The sequence below is a fragment of the Mytilus edulis genome, chromosome 9, assembly GCF_963676685.1.
Source record: "Mytilus edulis chromosome 9, xbMytEdul2.2, whole genome shotgun sequence".
In the NCBI taxonomy this organism is placed as follows: Eukaryota; Metazoa; Mollusca; class Bivalvia; order Mytilida; family Mytilidae; genus Mytilus; species Mytilus edulis.
Window position 1 is genome coordinate 21,090,189 of NC_092352.1, and position 16,495 is coordinate 21,106,683.

Sequence of the window (16,495 nt, forward strand, 5' to 3'; positions counted from 1 at the left end):
CTGAATAAAAGCTGCTAGATTGTAAAGACGTGCCCTTACTTTAAGATCGATTATGAATAATAAGAATTCATGAATCTTAAGAAAGGCTAATTGGCATTTCAGACGCGAAATTTTCAATTGGCATTTATCCGTTTAAGATCGGTTCATCATCCGTTTAATCCGTTATACGTCCGGTAGAAGTCCGTTTCACATTCGTTCAACATCAATTTTATCCGTTAAACCACAAGCAAGTGCCACCAAAGGGCAGTGTCTGGACTGAATAAAAGCTGCTTGATTGTAAAGACGTGCCCTTACTTTAAGATCGATTATGAATAATAAGAATTCATGAATCTTAAGAAAGGCTAATTGGCATTTCAGACGCGAAATTTTCAATTGGCATTTATCCGTTTAAGATCGGTTCAGCATCCGTTTAATCCGTTATACGTCCGGTAGAAGTCCGTTTCACATTCGTTCAACATCAATTTTATCCGTTAGACGTCCGTTAGAAGTCCGTTGGTGAATTTATCTGCCAGACCTCAAACGGATGTATAACGGACACGTTACGAATACAAAACGGAAGTGAAACGGACGAGTACCGTACAAAACAGACGCCTGCCGGACGTTCAACGGACATTTCATCCAATGGACGTCAGTGCAAAGTTTTGAACATGCTCAAAATTTTCCACCAAACAGAACGGACGTCGACGGATTAAACGTACGATAAACTGACATGCAACGGATATGGACGGACGTCTAACAGATAAAAACGGACGTCTAGCGGACATGAACGGATTGAAAAAAGTTATCCGTTAGGCATTTGTTCGAGCTATTTTGGTTAAAATATTGCTGCTGAAATGAACACAAGCTATTCTTAATTCCATTATTTTTCTCCTGTCGTTCATACATGTACCTAAATATGCGAAATCTTGTAGCGACAACTTACAAATAAAGTCAGGAGTTATTTTTCCTGGTGAAAAATGCCAACTTGGAAACGTAAACCACACCGATTTAAAACTGCTTCCATTTCTTTCATTTTCATTTAATCATGTAAAGGTGTTCATGAATTAAACGTCCGTCAAAAATATCCGCGTTCGTTTTTTTCCGACAATTTCCGTTATTGACTTCCCGACTTTTACTACATCATCATAATGATACAACCACTTTTACTACATCATCATAATGATACAACCACTGAACATAAAGTTGAACGAACCGAATATAATACAGATGCTTTTACTGAACATAATGAATAATCTACTGAATATAAAGAAAGCGGGACTGCTGAAGGTATTACATGATGAACTGCAAATAATATTGAATCTACTGAACATAATGTCGAAAGTACGGAACATAATGAAAAATGAACTGAATATAACGTCAGAAGTACCGAACATAATTAAAATACCACTGCATATAATAATGAAACTACTGAACATAATAACTAAAGCACCGAATATAATGTAAAAACTACTAAACATAATGTAATAACTACTGAACATAATGTAATAACTACTGAACATAATAGGATATCTACTGAACATAATATACATACTACTGAACATAATGCATAAAGCACCAAACATATTAAACAATCAACATCAGAAGACAGTCATGGCGTTCCATATGGAAACCTTTTGCTTGGTTGACATGTATTGGTTTGATTAGGTCAGTTTAAGATGAATTGCTAACATGAGTCAATGTTTGGTTATGAAATTTATTGGCATTTGCATGTCTTGTTTCCATGGAGATTATATAGCTACACCCTCGTCGTGGTTCATTGACTGAAACTTTTACATAGTTTGCAAGTTGATGCTTGTTAACATGTAAAGGGAATAAGTCAATGCCCGATTATGGTATTTGGTATGCAGTTGTATTGGCATTAGCATCTCAATTCCATGGAGATTGTTCAGCCATATACCTTCAGTCAAGGTTCATTGGCTTTGAATATTTGTATATCTTAAAAAAAGTATTGCTATTTTAATTTTCAACATTTACATTACAAATTCAGTCTGTTTTTTCCAATATTATCACAATAGACGCAACGTCAGATATTGCTACCATTTAGTGTTCACAGAAAAATAACGTTGAATTGAATTGGAAACGTGCACTCTCTAATTTTTCCTGCTTTCCTTTTTGGGTAAATGCATAGTATAACACACAAGTAGAAATGCTGTGGGATTCCAATCCAATATAATTTTATAATTTACATAGTTTTAAATTTTACTGCTAGTAATTATGTGGGGAACATGGCTGCAAAATATATTCAACCACAGTATGATTTTTTTCAAGCAGTGGTACAAGAGACAATACTATGGCTTACAGTTATGATACTGTAGTTTTCTTACTTTTTATTAGTCTTATAAATACATGTGGTATTTTTGTCATATGTGCATCATTTCGTTTTGTTGAAAGCAGGACATTTACAATAAGTGGAGGAAGGGACCCGAGAATGCAGTTCGTGCCGTCCCTAGCATATTACACTTGTGGCGACGTCAAATAATGTTAACGGACAACCTGGCAAGACATTTTCATTAATCCGTATTTTTATAGCTAACCCTGTTTTTTTATACAATTTGGTGTACCAACTCAAAATTTAAAGTACTTTTTATTGGTATAGTAAAAGCCGAAAAATAATCTTCACGTAATAAAATCTCCGATTTTTGGCCACAAAAGTTTTGTAAAGGCATAAAAGTTAAACTCGGACATTTCCGCAAGACCTTGCAAATCTATTGTTATTAATTGAATCTATATATATATATATGTTTATTATGATGTCATCCAGATTATGCAGAAATACGATTTAGTAGGCCATATTGAAAAACTAATATCGACAAGTTACTTTCCTAAGCAGAAGCAATGGAAATCGATAGTTAAAAAACGTGTATATGAGTATGAAGAGAACATTCTTAAACAACGCCTAGATAGTGACAATGACTTTGAATATTTTAAACATATTCATAACTCTATTGAACCACATCGTGCTTGGACCATCTTGCGCCAGTATCCATCTTTGAAATTTCAAGCAAAATTTATCATATCTCTGTGCGCCCTGGTTAGACCAAGCGAACCTGATGCTGAATTACTTTTATGTCATAAGTGTGGTTTTTTCTATGGCAACGCAATTGTGCACATCTTAATACAATGTTGTAGTGTAGCGCCTACAAGAGACTTGTTTTGGATAGATCTGATTAATATTGGACCAATTGAGTTTAGCGCAACGCTCCATGCTATATGGAAGACATATACTTAACACTAACTCTACTATCATGTAATAGTGACAAATGTTTCATTCTTGAAAAATCAGATGCAGACAGTTTCACCCACTCATGTGTAAAGTTTATTTATAGGTTATGCAAGGAATATGACAGTTAACTTGATATTTATTACAACTGAAAATTCTTAAAAGACATTTTTTGATTCATCTGAACATTTACTTATCTATTTTATTTATTCAATGATCTATTTAATTATTCATTAATATACATATTTATTCATTCTTTTATCTTATTCAAATCGTTATTTAAATTCTTATTATTAACACTCTGTATTATACCACATTTGTATTTATGTTCACGTATATCCATACTCTCCTTAAGGAGGACAAGGATTTGTATAGTAAGATACTATACAAATCCTTGAGGAGGATAATAAACATATATATATTGACTTTCATCACATTAATGAATTTTCTGACCATTTTCTAAAAATATTCAAGAATAGTTTAAAAATAAAATGACTAATGACTTAAAATGGTAAAATTTCCAAACATTGCTAACGTTTCTTTAGATTTTGTAACGAAATTTGAATCTCCGGTATGGGTAGCATTAGGACTACTATTATATACTTGGTGTATTATGGGATAATACATGGTGTATGTGTCTGTCTCTCTTGGTTCAGGAGAACGTGTCCGACCTCCCTTTCATAGACCATTGATAATGAATGTAAGTTTAAGTGATACCTGTTGCATGACCTTTATATCACAAAAACTTTTAACATGAAATCAATGATGAGTAAAACATGCGAAACATTTCAGTATATGCACTCTTATATATATTACTTATTGCATATTTAAGACGAACTTTTTTCAGTCATGATCAGAAATGCAGGCAAGATTTCTCAGTGTTAACTAGAAAACATTCCAATTATGATTAAGTAACTGATAAATTTGTTCTTGCATCAGTAACAAGATGGATGTCTATCAATGTCATATGTGGAGAAGGATCTGTTTACCCTTCCGGAGCACCTGAGATCACCCTGATTTTTTTGTGTGATTTGTGTTGCTCGGTCTGTTTGGATTGTCATCATCAGTGCATGTAAGAATTTGATATTGAACTGAACCAATTGTTTTTGGTTATGTGTATTAATGTTAAATTAAGAACCTTCATTTTGGATCATCATACAGAAGTCCATCTCTTCAAGAAGCACAAGATTGAAGAATTAAATCAGACGATACTATAACATCGAGTAGCATAGAAATTCCACACTAACTATAAAAAAGAAGATGTGGTATGATTGCCAATGAGACAACTATCCTCAAAAGACCAAAATGACACAGACATTAACAACTATAGGTCACCGTACGGCCTTCAACAATGAGCAAAGCCCATACCGCATAGTCAGCTATAAAAGGCCCCGATAAGACAATGTAAAACAATTCAAACGAGAAAACTAACGGCCTTATTTATGTAAAAAAAATGAACGAAAAACAAATATGTAACACAAACAAACGACAACCACTGAATATACAGGCTCCTGACTTTGGACAGGCACATACATAAATAATGTGGCGGGGTTAAACATGTTAGCGGGATCCCAACCCTCCCCTAACCTGGGACAGTGGTATAACAGTACAATATAAGAACGAACTATAAAAATCAGATGAAAAAGGCTTAACTCATCAGATGGACAAAAAAGTGGAAACTGCCTTTGTAAACAACAGAAAAACTTAGTCAATACTATTCAACGTACCCAGTGCAACATCTTTCGGAAAAAAAAGAAAAAAAATCATGTATCTAAGACTAAAATATCATTCAGTACACATCCAACATCCAATGGATTTAGTGTAAAGACGCCATTAACAGTTAGAGAAAAAAAAACTGACCTTGTGCAATGCTAAGATATAAGTATCGATAGATTGTACAGCCATTAAAGTGCACGTATATTTAAATACTGTCTCTTAATAATAATAGATTCATTGATCACTCACCTTTAATATATCCAAGTGAACTGTAAGGATACTACCGACAAAGATAAATCTGCTTCATATTTAGACCTTTTTCTCGAAATGACTACTGATGGTAGTTTAAATACCAAAATTTATGACAAACGCGATGATTTTAATTTTCCTATAGTCAACTTTCCATTTCTGTGTAGCAACATCCTAGCGACACCAGCAAATAGAGTATGTATGTGTCTCAATTGATACGTTACTCTAGAGCTAGCTCAAAGTACGTGGATTTTGTTGAACGAGGAATACTGCTTTCTCAAAAGTTGCTAAGACAGGGCCACTAAAGAAGTTTTACGGTCGCAATCATGAGCTGATTGGCCATTATGACAAAAGTGCGTCAGAAATCATATCTGATATTCTTCCTCAGTCATAATAACCTTCCATCATTACCGAACTGAACAAAGAAATAACACTACGAGTGCCGTATACGGTGCAGGAAATGCTGTACCCTACCGCACACCTGATTTCACTCCCGGTTTTTAGTGGAGTTCGTGTTGTTTCTTATAATATTTATTCTTTATAACTGTTGATGTAAATGTCCGTTGGTTTTGTGAGTCTTTGTTTACTCCTTGGTTTTGATTGTTATTGTCCAAAATGTCATGTCCGGGGGTTGGAACCAGCCTTTTTTTTTACGATCAATGTATTTGAATGGGAGCATATAGTTGGAATACCATTTCTCTATCGTTTAGCCAAGTAATTCTTGAGAATTCTTGGCGTTGGAACTTCGGAAACGGTACACAAATACGTTTCAAATGAAAACAAAATATGAATCACAAAGAAATGTCCTTATATCAAAATTGCCAGTCCTATTTAAAAAATTATGACAAACAATCCAAAACGGAGGATGAATATATCAAACTATTACTTAATAGCAAGTTTAGAAAAACACTTAGATTAATATAATCTTTTATTAATCAATCATTTGAATTAAGGAAAAATGTCCTTATAAATGAGTAATATGAACAATTTGCAGCTATAACATACAATATACTTATGTCAGTAGTCCTTTCTTATTAATTAACCTATATATATGTATTGATATATTTATAACTGCACATTTCATTGTTCGAAATGTGCCCAATGATATGCTATGTAGTATTGTTTAATTGCTGCATCACTTTACTATTTGTATTATATTTATAACTGCACATTTCATTGTTCGAAATGTGCCCAATGATATGCTATGTAGTATTGTTTAATTGCTGCATCCTTTTACTATTTTTATACTAGTTGTATGGGCCGTTGCCAATTATTGAGTTTGTGCCAATAAAATATTTGTATTTGTATTTTGAAAAAAAAACAGTTAAATATCATAAAATGAACTTAAATATTGGATGTTTATCTTTTAAATTTTTTATTTTCTAATCTCATCAAAAATGGTTTGTTAATATTGCAAGATTGTGGTCCGGGGTCGAAATGAAACGGACATGATTTATACTCTGTCCTTTTCGACGGAAGCACGTGTATGTAAAGTTGACATCTTTACCACTGACCGTCTATTATGAAATTAACAGAAGAAGAAACTACCACAATGAAAACAGAAACAGTCAAAAAGGAGAAGAAAATCGTAAGCTTTCATATTCTTACCCGAAAGTTGATAATATCCTCGTATTTGTGGGGTTTCGTGCTATTAAGTACATTGTGACGTCACAATTTCCAATTTTATAATATAATTTGTTTATTCAAAATACAATGAGATAAAAGGTGTGAATTTCACAAACACACTATATTCAAATGACACCAAACAAGAATAGGATATCACAGTTCCAGATACTTAACAATTATGATTTATCTGAAAAATAAAATTGGAAATTGTCGTAATATTTTGATATTTGACCAGATTGTAAAAATTAGATTGAATGGACTAGCCTCACTGGACACTAATAATTACGAACAATTTTTGAACTTTAATTTTTTTCTTTCTTTTTAGAATACTTTTCTTGAATTGTTTGTTACCATAGAATTAAAGATGTATGAATGCTTTTCATTTTGAATCATAACACACATAATTTTCTATTTACGTTGGGATACTTTCAGTGGTAAGATTTTCATGACCTGGTTTTATGGGTCTAGCAAGCCCAATATGGACGCAATTACGAACAGCACTATATTTATATATCTGGCAGAAAAAATCAATGACAACGATCTAAATTTAGATTTTTTGTTTTTATGCAAGTTCTTTCGTCTAAGACGCACTGAAATCTCTTTTTAGTTAGTGAACCTATGATTTTAATTTATATTTAACCCTTACTTTCAGAGTTCTCGGGACTTTTCAATAAAAATACTATTTTCTTCTGACAATGCTCAGGGTCACCCGAGTCTGAGAAAACATTCATTTTTATATTATTTGGGCAAGATAAAGGGTATCACACATATGAACAGATTCAGAAGATATTTTTCTATCTATATAATGACAAAAGAAGGCAATTTGCACTACTCTAGCTTATGTGCTTTATTCATGTAATTTCCAAGAGAGGGAGTCATTATTTTTGACTTTTACAAAACTTAATTTTTCGTCGTCTGCAACATTAACCAAGTGCACATGAACTTTTTTTCGTGAAAACACAAGCAATGCAGTGGGTTTTTAATTAATAGAAACATTTATTAATTATCATGCATAAATATAATATAACGGGGCAAACATTAAAAATCATTCGTCATTGTGTCTAGTCGTAATTGCGTCCGGTAAGGCTAGATTTTCACTGCATCTTAAATGGATGACCTACAAAAGCTAATGAGATTTATTTTCAGAGGGGTCATATTTAAGAAGAGACTTGCAGTTCACAACAACATCCACCATGTACAAAATGTACACTAAAGGTTTATCATAACAATCAGGATTCTACTTCGTCAAAATTATCTCCCCATTACTCCAGTTCACAGGGTTTGACACTAACATTAGAGGTGATGTAGTCCACAGGACTACCAAGAAAAATTTTTGGGTAGTCTTGGTAGTCCACCTCTATCACAGGTGAAATAGCTAGGGGGGTTTGGGGACATGCCCCCCCAAGAAAATTTTTCGAAATAAGATGCAATTTCCTGCCATCTGAGCACCTAAAAAGCACACTTGTATGTTCATTTGAGTTTTGAAAGTATTTTTTTTTTTTTTCAGATAAATTATAAAGTTGACATTCAGTGAATAAATTTTATTACTCCTGAACTTTTACCGTCAGAAAATTTTGAAAAATGAAATGCAAAATCTGCAATCTGAGACAATTTCTAAGGCCTTGTTAGGTGGAGTTATTTGACCTTTTATTCCAGGATTATTTAGAAAAAAAGGATAAAAATAAGTCAAAGTTTTCATTAATGCTTCAAACAGTTTATAAGATTTTTCTTGTAGTGATACAATGTCTTTGTGAACTAGAGGTCAACTTCATCATCACTGTTGAAAGCAATTCAGTTGAAATGTTGCTCAAACAAAATGCCTTTAGTACCATTTTGAATGACATGCATATATGTTTTTTTTTTAATAAGAAATCCACCAAAAAATATTGTTGGCTTTTTTTTCAAACTACCTCTTCCTGTTTCTATTTTTGGGGGTAATAATTTTTTTATCCAAATTTGGGAAGTTTTTTTTTTTTTAACTCTTGACACCTACGTTTTTATTGCTGACCTTTGCTGTCTATTCTGCAGTTTCTTCACATTTTGGTTATCAGACATTTTCATTTTACATTGAAAATCCCATGTGTTACAAACTCTGTGAAGATTCTGATCAGAAATCTGGATCTCAAAAGTGCTTTCATAATAACAATATAAAATTTACGTTCTTCCAAATGCCATCACTGTCTTTGAAAAACATAATTGGGAGGACTTTTATGCCAATTTTTAGCATTGAAATAGCCAGACCATATACAAATTTCCAGGTGGTCCACAGGACTACTGATTAACCATGTTTTGGAAGTCCTAGATTTTAGGGGGGCACCGGACTACCGTTAGTGTCGAACCCTGAGTTCATTATACGACCGTATAAATTGAAAATTTTTTGGTCGTATATTGGTATCACGTTGGCGTTGACGTCGTCGTAATTGTCGTCCAAATACTTTTAGTTTTCGCACTCTAACTTAAGTAAAAGTGAATAGAAATCTATGAAATTTTATCACAAGTTTATGACCACAAAAGGAAGGTTGGGATTGATTTTGGGAGTTTTAGTCCCATCATTTTAGGAATTAGGGGCCAAAAAGGGCCCAAATAAGCATTTTCTTGGTTTTCACACTATAACTTTAGTTTAAGTAAATAGAAATCTATGAATTTTGACACAAGGTTTATGACCACAAGAGGAAGGTTGGGATTGACTTTGGGAGTTATGGTTCCAATAGTTTAGGAATTAGGGGCCCAAAAAAGCATTATTCTTGGTTTTTGCACAATAACTTTAGTGTAAGTTAATAGAAATCAATGAAATTTAAACACTAGGTTAATGACCACAAAAGGAAGGTTGGGATTGATTTTGGGAGTTGAGGTCCCAACAGTTTAGGAAGTTGGGGCCAAAAAGGGGCAGAAATACGCATTATTCTTGGTTTTTATTCGACCCCAAAAAAAATTTGGGATCGTATATTGGTATGATGTCGTCGTCTGAAGACACATTGGTTTCCGGATAATAACTTTAGTTTAAGTGAATAGATCTTCATGAAATTTTTTCAGAAGGTTCAATACCACAAAAGGAAGGTTGGGATTGATTTTAGGGATGATGGTCCCAACCGATTAGGAATTAGGGTCCCAAAACAAGCATTTTTCTAGTTTAAGGATAATAACTTGTGTAGAAGTATTTCAATTGCTCTAAAATCATACCGCAATGTTTAAAACCACAAGTAGAAGGTTTGAATTCATTTTAGGGGTTATGGAGCCAAAGTTTAGGAATTAAGGGCCAAAAAGGGGTCAAAACAAGCTTTTTTCTAGTTTCAAGACAATAACTTATGTGTAATTGTATTGATCTCTCTGAAATTGTAGCACAATGTACCATATAACAAAGGGGAGGCTGGGATTAAGTTTTGGGTTAATAGCCCAAAATATTTAGGAATATGGGGCAAAAAAAGGGCCAAAAAGAAGCATGATTCTAGTTTCCAAACAATTATCTATGGATCTCTCTGAAATTGTACTACAAGGTACAATACTGCAATGGAAAGCATGGGATTGAGTTTAAGGGTTATTGCTCCAAGGGGGGTTCGAAAAGTTGGGGGGATTTTTTGTTTACCATTTTTTGAAGGGCTTCCTTTTTTTCAAAGAAGTTTCAAGAAGAAATCTTCAATTGCACAGTATTTGCAATAGATTTGTTAGATCTTTGACCACATTAATTTTGTGACAAAAACCTATGTTATGTCAAAAATTTGATCACAATCCAAATTGAGACAGTATCAAGCTTAGTATTGTGACCAAATTTGCCCTAACTATTCAGGGTTCAACCACTGGGGTCGTATAAAGCTGTGCCCTGCGGAGCACCTGGTTGCACCATAACTTTAGTATAAGTAAAAAGAAATCTATGAAATTGAAACACAAGGTTTATGACCATAAAAGGAAGGTTGGGTTTGAATTTGGGAGTTTTGGTCCCAACAGTTTAGGAATAAGGGGCCCAAAGGGTCCAAAATTGAACTTTGTTTGATTTCATTAAAAATTGAATAATTGGGGTTCTTTGATATGCCGATTCTAACTGAGTATGTAGATTCTTAATTTTTGGTCCGGTTTTCAAATTGGTCTACATTAAGGTCTAAAGGGTCCAAAATTAAACTTTAGTTTGATTTTAACAAAAATTGAATCCTTGGGGTTCTTTGATATGCTGAATCTAAAAATGTACTTAAATTTTGATTATTGGCCCAGTTTTCAAGTTGTTCTAAATTGGGGTCCAAAATTGAACTTTGTTTGATTTCATCAATAATTGAATAATTTGGGTTCTTTGAAATGCCAAATCTAACTGTGTATGTAGATTCTTAATTTTTGGTCCTGTTTTCAAATTGGTCTACATTAAAGTCCAAAGGGTCCAAAATTAAACTATAAGTTTGATTTTAACAAAAATTGAATTCTTTGGCTTTTTTGATATGCTGAATCTAAACATGTACTTAGATTTTTGATTATGGGCCCAGTTTTCAAGTTGGTTCAAATCAGGATCCAAAATTATTATATTAAGTATTGTGCAATAGCAAGAAATTTTCAATTGCACAGTATTCAGCAATAGCAAGAAATCTTCAATTGCACAGTATTGTGCAATAGCAAGAAATTTTCAATTGCACAGTATTGTGCAATAGCAAGAATTCTTCAATTGCACAGTATTGCGCAATAGCAAGAAATATCTAATTGCACAATGTTGTGCAATAGCAAGAAATTTTCAGTTGGGGTTATCTTTCTTTGTTCAGAATAGTAGTTAAATCAACTTAAATCATTGTTTTATACAATATACATTTTTACAATGTATATTTACTTTTACTACCAACTGATAAATTAAAACAATCTTTACCATTCAGTGATAACAAGCACTTTATTTTACATTTTAATATTTTATGATGTATAAACTCCGTTAGAAATTTGAATTGAGATCAGTTTTGGAAAAAGGGAAAGGGGATTGTGAAAAAAAAGCGGGGGTTAAATTTTTCTCATTTCAGATTTCATAAATAAAAAATAAAAATAAAATTTCTTCAAACATTTTTTTGAGAGGATTAATATTCAACAGCATAGTGAATTGCTCAAAGGCAAAAAAAAATATTTTTAGTTCATGAGACCACATTCATTCTGTGTCAGAAACCTATGCTGTGTCAACTATTTAATCACAATCCTAGTTTAGAGCTGAATCCAGCTTGAATGTTGTGTCCATACTTGTTCAGGGTTCAACCTCTATGGTCGTATAAAGCTGCGCCCTGCGGAGCATCTGGTTTTATTTGTTTCTATTATAATTAACTTTCAAATTTTTTGTTACTATAGTAAACATTACAGTGAGCATTTATCGCCTTTTCTAACTAAGTGCTTCGATTCTTTTTCAACCGGGTTTCCACCTGATAACAAATGGACAAAAATGGATGTATTTACACCTCAAAGTTAGTAAATTTTTGTTTGTTTCCATTCTTTAACTTTAGTTTGCCTCAATAAAATGTTATGAAACTTATACACAATGCTTATTACCACAAAACACAGATCAAGTATGAATTTTGGTGGAGTCGATTTTATTGTTTTAGAGATACAAATGTATGCCCCTTTACAAATGGAAAATCATTGATTTTTCCGTTCTCGAACTTTGTTTGCCTCAACCAAATGTTATGAAAAGTATACATGATGCTTATAACCACAAAACTCAGATCAAGAACAATATTGTGTAGCTTCACTTTTACAGTTCTTGAGTTATGTCTCTTTATAACATTATATGCAAGCAGGGGCATCATTTGTGTCCCTTGGACATTCCCCCTTTTTTTGACAGATAAATTATATGCAATCTATAATGGACCCATTTGAGGATATATTTTCCTGTTTCTAATGTCTGAATTGACCATTTTTGGCACTTCAGTAATTCTTCACAAGACAAGTTAAGGTAGTGCTTTCACATGAAATAGCTGTCACTTTATTTTAACTTGACTAGAGAGCTATGAATGATTTAAATTTAACACGGAAAGGAATTGGACCAAGAATTAATGGCATGCATGTACTTCCTATGAAAATTAATTGTTTACAGTTAAACATTGTATTTACTAGTTATTATCTCACATGGTTATTATAACAGATTTGTTCAAGAATTCCAAAAGTAAATGACAAAATTCAGAGATATTAACTTGAATTATTAATTATTTTTGTAGAAGGAAAAAACTAAAGTGAAAAAAGAAAAGAAATCAAAGAAAACAGACAAAGCAACCAATGGACTTGAGGAGTTAGCACCATCCAATGACAGCACAGAGGACCAAACAAAAGCTGATGACACTACAGCAGAGAAGGAATTAACACCTGATGAAAAAAATGGTGCTTTCAGCAACTTTAACATATCTCAACAGTCCTTAAAGAAACTAAGTGGTAAAATATTTATCTAGTCTTTTGTTTGTATTACGAACGCATTTTTTGAAATAAAAGTGACGCAAGGAGTAATTACTGTACAAACAAACCCTAATTTAGAAAACTCCTGATCAAAATATTTATCACAGTCAATGTTAATTCAGTATCTGCTAGGTGAAATTTACCTTATTACCTGACATGTAAGATGATTGTAGCAGTTATAATCTCTTCAACATGTTTAAGATAAATTATATAAGAAATGAGACTAAATTGCCATTTTATAAAGCCATTACATGTGATTACATATACAACTTTGGATTATACGAGATATAAGATATGTTTTATTTTTCAGAAAGAGGAGTAACTTACTTATTTCCTATACAAGCGAAGACATATAACATTGTGTATGAAGGAAAAAATCTGATTGCGCAAGCAAGTAAGTAATCATACTTCGCCAAATAAAAAAATATTCATGTCATTGGCATGTTAGTTCTAATGTAAATTTAACTGTTGACAATTAAATGAATTTGAACAAGGTTAACAAACACCTGAAGTGGTAGTCGTTGGCTAAACAAACATGTCGACCAGAATAAACTCTTACATGTGGTAATTAATGGGTGTTGTCTTTATTATCGTCTTATTTAGAATGAATATAAATTACATGAATGAGACATTGGTTAATCTCAGTAAGATGCATTGTAGCAAGCCAATAACCTGTGACACTAAATAGATATAGGAAGATGTGGTGTGAGTGCCAAATAGATTACTCTCCATCCAAATAACAATTTATAAAAGTAAACCATTATAGATCAATGAACGGCCTTCAACACGGAGCCTTGATTCACACGGAACAACAAGCTATAAAGGGCCCCAAAATTACTAGTGTAAAACCATTCAAATGAGAAAACCAATGGTATAATCTATATAAAAAACACGAAACGAGAAAAACGTATAAATCACATAAACAAACGACAACTACTGTACATCAGATTCCTGACTAAGGACAGGTGCAAACATTTGCAGCGGGATTAAACGTTTTAATGGTACCAAACCTTCTCCCTTTTTCTGAAACAATAGTATAACATCACAACATAGAAAAACACACTATAAAATATCAAATGCATGAAAAGATGAATAGGAATCACCATAAATACTGAAATGTACGACTGACCACCTGACTACATTGTATTATGAACATACAAATAAACAAAGACAAACAACAATAAACTAGAAATGAATCAGACAGCCTGTCTTAGTAAAGGCACAATTGTGGTTGGGTTAAACAAGTCTTTTAATATTTTTTTTCATATATACCACATTAATAATGAATTATAGCCAAAAAAAAAGACTAGATAGGAATAAGATCACTTGGTTGCATTATTTTTTTCATTATTTCACAAATTTTTATAGCGGACTAGCAGACTACATATTGGACTTGAATATTTTAGTCTAGAAACCTGTGACCTATGTTATCCTTGACCCAAATGTGGATTAAACATTATTTATAGTAGAACTTTTATTTCTTTTTTAGGGACTGGAACTGGCAAAACTGTAAGTCTTAGTTTCTATATGCCTGTTTACTGGACGTATGATGGTATACTGTTTATGTCCATGGGCAACATGTCACACAATATCTCAAAACACTTGAACTAATTTACATGAAACTTTGGTGAATTGTTTATATCTTTTGGCGTGAGCTTGCATTTGGGTTTTTTCATAAATTTAGGATTTTAAGTTTTTATACGACCGCAAATTTTGAAAAAATTTTCGTCGTATATTGCTATCACGTTGGCGTCGGCGTCGTCGTCGTCCGGCGTCCGAATACTTTTAGTTTTCGCACTCTAACTTTAGTAAAAGTGAATGGAAATCTATGAAATTTTAACACAAGGTTTATGACCACAAAAGGAAGGTTGGTATTGATTTTGGGAGTTTTGGTCCCAACATTTTAGGAATTAGGGGCCAAAAAGGGCCCAAATAAGCATTTTCTTGGTTTTCGCACTATAACTTTAGTTTAAGTTAATAGAAATCTATGAAATTTTGACACAAGGTTTATGACCACAAAAGAACGGTTGGGATTGATTTTGGGAGTTTTGGTCTCAACAGTTTAGGAATTAGGGGCCAAAAAAGGGCCCAAATAAGCATTATTCTTGGTTTTCGCACAATAACATTAGTTTAAGTAAATAGAAATCAATGAAATTTAAACACAATGTTAATGACTACAAAAGGAAGGTTGGTATTGATTTTGGGAGTTTAGGTCCCAACAGTTTAGGAATTAGGGGCCAAAAAGGGACCCAAATAAGCATTTTTCTTGGTTTTCGCACCATAACGTTAGTATAAGTAAATAGAAATCTATGAAATTTAAACACAAGGTTTATGACCATAAAAGAAAGGTTGGGTTTGATTTTGGGAGTTTTGGTCCCAACATAATAAGGGGCCCAAAGGGTCCAAAATTAAACTTTTGTTTGATTTCATCAAAATTGAATAATTGGGGTTCTTTGATATGCTGAATCTAACTGTCATGACTGTGTATGTAGATTCTTAACTTTTGGTCCCGTTTTCAAATTGGTCTACATTAAGGTCCAAAGGGTCCAAAATTAAACTTAGTTTGATTTTGACAAAAAATGAATCAGTTAGGTTCTTTGATATGCTGAATCTAAAAATGTACTTAGATTCTTGATTATTGGCCCAGTTTTCAAGTTGGTCCAAATCGGGGTCCAAAATTAAACTTTGTTTGATTTCATCAAAAATTGAATAAATGGGGTTCTTTGATATACCAAAACTAACTGTGTATGTAGATTCTTCATTTTTGGTCCTGTTTTCAAATTGGTCTACACTAAAGTCCAAAGGGTCCAAAATTAAACTTAGTCTGATTTTAACAAAAATTGAAATCTTGAAGTTCTTTGATATGCTGAATCCAAAAATGTACTTAGATTTTTTATTATGTATATTAAGTATTGTGCAATAGCAAGTCTTTTCAATTGCACAGTATTGCGCAATGGCAAGAAATATCTAATTGCACAATATTGTGAAATATCAAATTTTTTTTTAATTAGAGTTATCTTTCTTTGTCCAGAATAGTAAGCAAGAAATATCTAATTGCAAAATATTGTGCAATAGCAAGATTTTTTTTTAATTGGAGTTATCTTTCTTTGTCCAGAATCAACTTAAATCTTTGTTATATACAATATACAATGTATATTCACTTTTTACTACCAACTGATAAATTAAAATAATCTTTACCATTCAGTGATAACAAGCAGTTTTTTTACATCTTAATATTTTATGATGTATTTAAATGAGTAGTTATTGTTGCAAACTCCATTAGAAATTTTA

The 16,495-nt window shown here is 32.6% G+C and overlaps 2 protein-coding genes across 2 annotated transcripts in view; both read left to right on the top strand.

Annotated features, from left to right (window-relative positions):
- LOC139489648 (leucine-rich melanocyte differentiation-associated protein-like) overlaps positions 1–16,495 on the top strand; it is a 511,226-nt gene that overhangs the window by 358,970 nt on the left and 135,761 nt on the right. The gene's annotated exons all lie outside the window — the stretch shown is intronic.
- The window catches only part of LOC139487791 (nucleolar RNA helicase 2-like), a 33,513-nt gene continuing 23,647 nt past the window's right edge, over positions 6,630–16,495 (top strand). The window contains exons 1-4 of the mRNA XM_071272883.1: positions 6,630–6,773; positions 12,973–13,183; positions 13,515–13,598; positions 14,694–14,713. Coding sequence (XP_071128984.1) covers positions 6,708–6,773; positions 12,973–13,183; positions 13,515–13,598; positions 14,694–14,713 — 381 coding nt within the window. The 5' untranslated portion in view covers positions 6,630–6,707. The remainder of the gene's footprint in view (positions 6,774–12,972; positions 13,184–13,514; positions 13,599–14,693; positions 14,714–16,495) is intronic.